General features: G+C 34.1%; 1 protein-coding gene across 1 annotated transcript in view; it reads left to right on the forward strand.

Moving 5' to 3' along the window:
• Positions 1 to 3,606, forward strand: part of LOC109842587 (crossover junction endonuclease EME1B-like) — a 4,796-nt gene extending 1,190 nt beyond the window's left edge. Inside the window, exons 2-4 of the mRNA XM_020411444.1 lie at positions 2,373 to 2,461; positions 2,970 to 3,084; positions 3,243 to 3,606. Of these exons, the coding sequence (XP_020267033.1) occupies positions 2,373 to 2,461; positions 2,970 to 3,084; positions 3,243 to 3,347 (309 nt within the window). The 3' untranslated portion in view covers positions 3,348 to 3,606. The remainder of the gene's footprint in view (positions 1 to 2,372; positions 2,462 to 2,969; positions 3,085 to 3,242) is intronic.

The raw sequence follows: 9,390 nt of genomic DNA on the forward strand, positions 1-9,390 counted from the left end.
CCCCCATTTGGTGGCTCGCATGCGTGCAAGCCACCATTTGGTGGCTTGCACTCATGCGGGTCTCCCGGCCTGTTGTTATGTCTTTTTGACCCTTTTGACTATTTGTATCTCTTTTGGTTTGCTTGCTTTGCCCTTTTACGCGTGTTTCGTCACTTTGTTGACTTATGCACTTTACGAATTTGCTTCATATGTTTTACCAGCGTCGGATAATCTTCTTTGACCCGGATGATGATGTTCACCATCTTCTCTTTATCTTGAGCTGCGTGTGGGAACCCATAGGCAATTTTTGACGCCTACACAAATATACTATTAACAACCCATGAGTGAATACCATACATACTCACAACGCTATTTAGAATTATCTCTTATATTAGTTATAAAGAATAATAACAAATGTAACAAAATAACTATATAATTAGTAACTCAACTCTAAACCTAACAATATGAATAAATGCCTGAATATCAAAATAGAAATACATTGCTCTTAGAAATAATGAAACCAATGTGAACATACTAAAACAACCTAAACAAGACAAAACTGACTGATAAGATAACTATGTACTGAAAATGTTGTGTGTTAAAAAAATAAAGAATAAGATTACATATGTAGAATATCAAAATCATGAACTTATTAATGTATATCACTAAAAATATGAATAATATATAATAATCTAGAGCATAAGTAAATGCTAGATGGTATGACAGGAAAAGCGCACACACACAATGTAGATATGTAAAAGTATATTTAAACACAAGAAAATAATCTAAATATTAGAGATATGTTATGTGATGTATATGTGAAATCTAGATTAATGTGAAACGCTTAATGAACATGATTTGAACAATTAAAAATGTATAAGTAACAATTTTCATTAGACTATGTTACTTATATATTTTTAATGAAAAACATACAATATAACACTGTGTGTGATACATAAAATAATATAATAAATAATGCAGAAATTAATACAATCAGACGATACATAAGTCAAATCAAAGAAAATATAGTGTAAAAATAATAACACATAAAATAATGGCCGATACAAGGAAAGAGAAGTTATATAAAGAGAGTCTAGTCGGGAAGTGACGAGACAAGAAACAGTGGGAAGTTCCGAAGTTAAAAAGTGATAAGGTAGGAACTAAGACATAATTCATCGAGATGATAGGATAAGTGCTAACTATAGTCTTACGGATGAAATATGATATACGTCTATATTATTCATTATATTCTCACCGGTAGGACCTCGGGACCGTGACCTGCATGGGCCACCATAAAAACCTGTCACGCGCTGCTTCCTAAAATAGCAGGGAATCAGAACGTGAACAAGCCTGCGACATATTAGACTAAGGAGAAATAAATACTATACAATCCTAAGCTGGATGGGCCCCCTGTAACGTTGCTGATTTGGACTTCCTTTGCCCCTGAGTGAAATATTTGACTCTTTTACCCTTAGAGAAAGAGGAAATTGTTTCTTGTTTTTTTAATCAAATAGACCACTTGAGGATAAAACAATGACAAAAAAATCACTCATGAGGGCTATCTGCAAAAATAAATCTAGGACAGGAAGTTCAGAACAACAATGCTACAGGGTGTCTATCCGCAATTAACCCTAGTTTTAATTACAACCTGGGAGTATTTTTACTAGATCTCTTTTTGAGATAGATGTTAACTAATCTGATTTTAACTTTAATATGCCTCCCTTTGAAAGTAGTTTTAACATGGAATTTGAAAGCAAGAGACAGTCAGTAAACATTTTAAAGGAAATGTACTGCATGATTTTTAGGGCATATTGATTTGAAAAATGATTCAAGTTTTAGATCATAAATGAAACAAATCCCAAAATTTAATGTCTTCTTTGGTCTCCGAGATGCATATATAGATTAAACTAGAAATTCCAGTTAACTTTTGAACTGAAAAACAGATGGATATTGTTAGAAGTTTGTTGTTTTTGTGCAAGTGCGTGCATGGGTGTGTGCATGTGCACGCATGTTATTTATATATTTATTATTTTTTCCACAAAACGAAATATTAGATTTTTTAAAGATTTTTATAAATTATGTTTTTGTTACGTCACTGCATGGATAATCTTTTACACAAAACAATTTTTTAAAGATTTTTATAAATTATGTTTTTGTTACGTCACTGCATGGATAATCTTTTACACAAAACAAACTATTATATTTTTATATTTATAAATTATGGTTTTGTTAGATCGTCACATTTTCTAGACAAACCTTCTCTGAGTGATTTTGGTTGCACTTGATGTTGATCCAACTTTTGTACCGTTCCTATGATTTCCTTGCATATATTCTCATGTTATATTGCATTTTTAATACCTCTGAAATCTCGGTTGTTGCTACATTTACTGCAGGAAAAGTTGACACATCTTTCTGTAAATGCTAATGGATCTATTGTTTCAAAGGATTTCATCGATAGAAATCTGATAAAAAAGAATGTTTGGTAAGTTTTTTGTTTATAAATATTTAGACAGTTAATGGTATTCATTTTCTGTTTATACTTCATTTTAGGTGTAATTGTCGGCTACAATTTTAAGACGAAGAAGTAGCTTATGAATTCTAGGACTTTGACTTGGTCAAACATAGGCATTACAAGGCAATGACATTTAATCCATTCTTATGCACTTTTTTTTGGTGTGAAAATGTAAAGAGCATGTTTAATTTCCTGCATAATTTCTGTTATTTTGCTATTAAAAAGTCGTTATTTTAACGGTTTTATAGTGACTACAAGAGCTCCATAACTATATTTTGTGGTGCAACTATGCATTTAGAAATTGCTTTAAATAGTCATGGCAGGAATTTTGACTGCATCTTCCATAACAAGATGCAAATGGTCCTTTTCTGAAATGCTACCCCATAATTGCTATATTTTATTTTGCTGCGCCGTCAGCGGTCACTTCTCACTTAAACTGCCTTCCCCCATCTGTTGACCAATCATCCATTTTTTTCAGGCTCAAAGCCCTGGTAGCAATTCCTAAAGTACAACCAAGGTATGCTATAGCTATTTGGAAAAGATATCCTACCATGAGCTCTCTTCTGAATGTATACATGAATCCAAATAAATCGGTAAGTGGCACCAAATAGCAACCATGGACATCAAATTGGTCACTAAAGAAACTTGAAGAGTAAATATATCAAATCCTTCTGTTTTCTCGTGACAGCTGAAGCGCGAGTTTTGTTGTGCTCTTTCTTACTTTTTTTGTTTTTGCTTTTCATTTTCTTAGGGGTTCAAAGAGGTTAACTGGGAAGGAGGAGTATACGTTATAAGGGGCTTCATAGCCTTGACTCAATGTCCCCACTCTTTGGCGATTGAAGGTTGGAAGCACTAATGGTCATACTAAATTTATGATCTTCTTGTATGCTCACGACCATTGGAGATCTCAGAATCATCGTATTCCTCAGCTTTTTCCCTGACCATTTTCTCAATCAAAGTATAGATTGGCAAATCCTTCCCATCCTCTCTAAAAGGGATAGCTGGACCTATTGTAAAGGGAACTACGGAGAATGGTATCCTCATGACATACCTCACAGTTAACTTCCCATAATCAGACTGAATCGTGTAAGCATACTTTAGATATAGTCGCATAACAGCTAATACTATAATATCACAGTCAGAACATCTTAAGAACGTCAAAAATAAAGTACAAAGTTACAAGTCCCCGATCACAATTAGCAAGAATATAATAAATAACTCAGAACAGAAATGAGCCATATCAGAAACAATATATCATCCGAGACACAAAATTTGGGTCAAACATGTCCTTATTACAAAACAGTCCGACTAAAGAAATATGAAAATACATAGTCCAACTAAAATAGAAATGAAGAACTACAAAAATAAACTAAGTCCATCAAATGACTAAAAGGGTAATTAATCTTCGGCTACTTCTTTGGCTCTGTCCACAAAACACTCCTGCTGAGGATACTCAAACTCTGGCGTGTCTCCAAGCTGAACATGTCTGTCCTCTAAGTCTGACATACAACCCAAGAGAATAGGAGTATGTCAGCGTGATTGGCACACGGTAAGATCCCACAAGGGAGAATAGAAATGGTCGAACGACCAAATACAATAACAGTAATAATAATAATAAAAGCATGGAATTAAAATTCTAACAATTTAAATGCAATCCACCACCATAATAAACAGTAGAATCTAAAAATCAACCGGTTAACAAAATCATTCAACTAGCCATCCTATAATAGGTCACTAGTCCATATCTCACATAGAGTCAATGTTCAAATCCTCGGATGACTGACTATTCACAAATCCCCTACGCGCATCCAATCCCGCTACACATGTGTCCAGAGGACTACACGCAATCTGATTTCGGTCCTATTCGAACTCAAGCAAAACTCAGGTGAATAAATTTCACTGACCAAAATGACGACACCGATTCACTTTGACCCAACAAACCAACCACAGTGCTACACGATCTCACTGGTGCGAGTCTGAAAGATACATCAACAGCCTTATCTGATCACATGAACCATGACTTTCTCATCCCAACTCTTCTTGTTTTATAAGTCAACAAACATGACCTACAATAGATCTTTGGTCCACCTCCTAAATTTAGTCAATGCACACACACATGTCACTAAGTTTTGTTCATGACGCGCATAGCCACTAAGTCATGATCTTTTAATGGTTCTCAAACAAAATAAGGAAATAATAAATAAAAAGAACAAATCTTGTACAACGTTATCATGGCATGTCAAATATATTAAAATTAAGAATCATAGATCATAAAATTGTTCTAAAATAATCTTCTAAAATAATAAATTTATTTACTTAAAATAATCCTTTTTGAAAAATAAATTCTTTTAATTTATTATAATTATTCTAAAAATACTATTTATCATAATCAAAATCTAAGAATTATGAATCATAAACGGTGTCTACGTAATTCAGAAATAATCTTTTTTCCAAAAATAATATATTTTAAATTATTTATTATTATAATTAATCTATAATAATTCCTTTTCCAAAATAAATTCCTTTAAAATATTTATAAATATTCTAAAAAAATTCTTTTTACAAAAAATCATTTTAAATGTCACGTCCTGGTTTCCAAAATACTAGGAAGTTGGAACATGAACAAACTCGCGACGTATTATACTGAGGAGAAATAAATACTAGATTATTTCTACTCAATCTAATACGCTAAGCGTCAAAATAAAGTGCGAAGTCACGGGTCCCTGATCACAATTAGTAAGAATATAATAAATAACTTAGAATAAAAAAGAGCCATATCACAAATATTATATCATCCGAAACTCAAAATTTGGGTCAAACATGCCCTTATTACAAAATAGTCCAACTAAAAAAATATGAAAATACATAGTCCAACAGAAATAAAAAGAAGTACTGTAAAAATAAACTAAGTCCATCAAAAAACTAAAAGGGTAATTAAGCTTCGGGTTCTTCTTCATCTCTATCCACAAAACACTCCTGCTGAGAATACTCGGACTCTGGCATGTCTCCAAGCAGAACCTGTCCGTCCTCTAAGTCTAACATATAACCTGTGAGAATAAGAGTACGTCAGCGTGCATGGCACACGGCAAGATCCCACAAGGGAGAATAGAAATGGTCGAACGACCAAATGCAATAACAGTAAATAAAATAGAAGCATGCAACTGGTATTCGAACAGTCTAAATAAAATCCACTACTAGGGTATAACGATCAGAAGAAACCAAAATCGTCCAAGTAATATGGTCATGCAACTAGCCTTCCTATAACAGCTCACTGGTCCACATCTCAAATAGGTCAATGTTCGCTTTACCAGATAACTGACTATTCATGGTCCTCTACGCGCATCCAATACCGCGAAACAATTCAGTAAGAGGACTACACGCAATCTGATTTTAGCCTGATCCGAACTCAAGCAAAACTTGAGTGACGAAATAATTTCATTGACCATGTGCGAAACGATTCACTGGCCCAACAGACTAACCCCAGTGCGAAATGATTCACTGGTGCGAGCCTGGAAGATAATCAACAACCTCATCCGATCATGCAAACCAAGACTTTCCCACCCCCAACATCTCTTGTGTTTCTAAGCCTATAATAGATCACTGGTTCACCCCTTAATTATGGGCAACACACCCACACATGTCACTAAGTCTTGTTCATAACGCGTAAAGACACTAAGTCATGAACTACTAATGGTTCTCAATTACAACAAGGAATAATAAATGCAACTGATCATGTGCGATAATATCATGGCATATCACATAATCAAAATCTAAGAATCATAAATTATGAACATCATCTATGTAATTCAGAAAATAACCTTTTTTCCAAAATAATTTCCTTTCTACAAAACAAAAAAACTAACATTAGCTAGAGTCTTCATGGTGATAAATTCTCTCAAAATTTCCACTCTATTATGAAGAATAAAAGGCATCACAATAGAATTCTGTCTCTTTATAAAGAAAATCGGATGAGAATTACTGAAATGATAGAAATAATTGATAAATTCATTGATTACTACAAGAAACTCTTGGGGACATCAACTCCTACAGCACAACCTGATCTTGAAGTATTGGCTAATGGTCCCACTCTTACTTCAAATCAAAAAGTCATTTTGAGTCTGCCTGTTTCTAGGAAGGAAATTAAGTTGGCAGTGTTCTCCATGCCTGAGGGAAAAGCACCAAGTCCTGGTGGCTTCAATGCAACTTTCTTTATATCAGCTTGGGAAATCATTGGAGAGGATCTTTATTTAGCTGTTGAGGAGTTCTTCAAATATGGTAAACTCCTAGGTACATTCAACTCTACTACTATTACTCTCATTCCCAAAATTTTAAACCACAAGAGTGCTTCTGATTTTCGACCTATATCTTGTTATAACTTAGTCTATAAAGTTATAACAAAAATCTTAGCTAGTCGTATTCAGAAAGTAATGGGAAGTTTAATAAGTAAATCACAAAGTGCATTCATCAAGAGGAGATTAATGTCCAGCAACATTCTTTTGGTCCATGAGCTTGTCAAACACTATGGTAGGAAGCAAATCTCACCAAGAGCCATATAAAATATGGATTTGAGAAAAGCATTTGACACCATTAATTAGGATTTTATCAAATTCATGTTAGAATGTTTGGGGTTCCCTAACAATATGGTTAGTTGGATAATGGAATGTATTACTACCCCTAAGTTCTCTTTATCTCTCAATGGTTCCCTACATGTCTATTTCAAAGGGGCAAGGGGCTTAAGGCAAGGAGATCCTCTCTCCATATCTATTTATGTTAGGGATGAAATACTTGTCAAGGAATTTGAATGCACTCATAGCTTATATAACTTTCATCCAAAGAGCTCAAGACTGGGGATCACACACTTAATTTTTGCTGATGATCTCCTCCTGTTTGCCAAAGCTGACATGAACTCCATTACAAGAATATACAATTTCTTTCAAGTTTTTTGCAGTGTATTTGGTTTGCAGGCAAATCTGGCAAAATGCTCTGCTTATTTTGGAGGGATTGATGATAATTTGAAAGCTCAGTTATGCTCACATTTAAATTTTTCAGAGGGAACACTGCCAGTGAGATACTTGGGCTTACCTCTCATTCCGAAAAGATTATCTTGTCTTGATTGCTCACCATTAATCAACAGGATTACAGAAAAGTTCTCCAACTGGCAATACAGAAGATATCTATCTTATGCAGGCAGGCTCTAGCTTATCAAGTCTGTTATTCTAGGAGTGTAGATTTTTTGGACTAGCAATTTCATATTGCCTTTCAAAGTCTTGGAAAAAAATTGACAGCCTATGTTCATCTTTCCTATGGAATCAAAAAGTTCATCTTGTATCGTGGGCCAAAGTTTGTCAAGAGAAGAAATAAGGAGGATTGGGGTTGTTTTTAGCTAAGGTCTGGAATTTTTCAGTAGCATTCAAACTATTATGGATGATTCATCGTAAGAAGAATTTGCTTTAGATTAGATGGGTTCATGGAAATTATCTACACCAGTCTAACATATGGCAAGTCCAAGCTAAACCAACAGATTCTTAGATGTGGAAACAACTCTTAAGAGTTAGAGATATGATGAGAAACAAGTTTAGCAATGTGACCAACCTATCCAACATCATAAACAGTTGCCAAAACAATGGAAAAAAATCCAAATCTCCCGTATTTACAGCTTTTTAAATGCTCCATCTGCTCAGGTTCCTTAGACTAAAACTGTATGGGAGGGATTAAACTATCCTAAGCACTCATTTGTTACTAGGTTAGTCTCTCATTCAAGGCTCTTAACTCAGGATAGATTATGCAGAATGAGGCTCCTTAACACTAATCAATGTGTTCTATGCCAAGCTCAAATTGAAACCTGTCAACATCTATTTTTTGAATGTCGGTTCTCTGCCTATGTCTGGAACGAGGTAATGGAGTGGTTGAATTTTGCAAGGAGGTCATGCAATTGGGATTATGTTATAGGTTGGTATAGTGGCAACCTTAAAGGTAATGGTTTTTTGAAGAAGATCAAGAGAATGGCCTTGTCTGTAACTGCATATATGATTTGGAGAGAGAGGAATTTGTGTATATTTTAGAACAGAGCTTCAACTCAGGTTTTCTCTCTTTCGAGCAGTGAAATTGACCATTTTTACTAAGGTACTGAATGATAGTATACCTTTACATTTGAAAGAAAAACTGGAGAAGTTGTAGTTTGAGAAGGAAGTGTAATATTTTGAAACTGTAAAGTGAAGTTGTAAAGAGGATTTCTAGTTTTGTAGAGCTGGAATATGATGTATGACTCTATTGTATTTTTTGGTGATGAATAAAATTCATTTCATTAACCAAAAAACATTCCTTTAAATTATTTTCTCATATACTAATTCAACATAAACCATTTTTTCAAAATAACTCCTTTTAAATTATTTATTATTATAACAATTCAAAGTAATCCCTTATTCCAAAATAACTCTTTTAAGTAATTCAAAAAAATATTCTTTTTAATATTCTCTCTTTCAAAATAAATTCTTTTCTCATTATAATAATTCTAAAAATATCTTTAAATATAATAAACAATTAATTCAAATAATATTTTTCTCTAAAAATAATTCCTATCCTTATAATATCTGTTATTCTCATTTATCATCAACCAATCCATGCAGATAATAACTAATCACAGTCTAATCTATGCAACTAATTTAATGATAAATATAATTTATGAAATGATGAGTCAAGAGGAGTGAGATCTTGCCTACGAGGACAAGGGTCTACGGATGAAGTAACAACACCGCTGCGGTTGCGATACAGCGGCTCTAGAGTTGACGGCGGTGAGGGGAAGAGTTGTCGGCGGGTCATAGCGAGGCGGAGGTGACGACGAAGAGGCGGCGACAAGCAGGGCTGTACACGGAGGGCTTGGAGGGGCTACTGTCAACGTC

Source organism: Asparagus officinalis, chromosome 5, assembly GCF_001876935.1.
Source record: "Asparagus officinalis chromosome 5, Aspof.V1, whole genome shotgun sequence".
Taxonomy (NCBI): Eukaryota; Viridiplantae; Streptophyta; class Magnoliopsida; order Asparagales; family Asparagaceae; genus Asparagus; species Asparagus officinalis.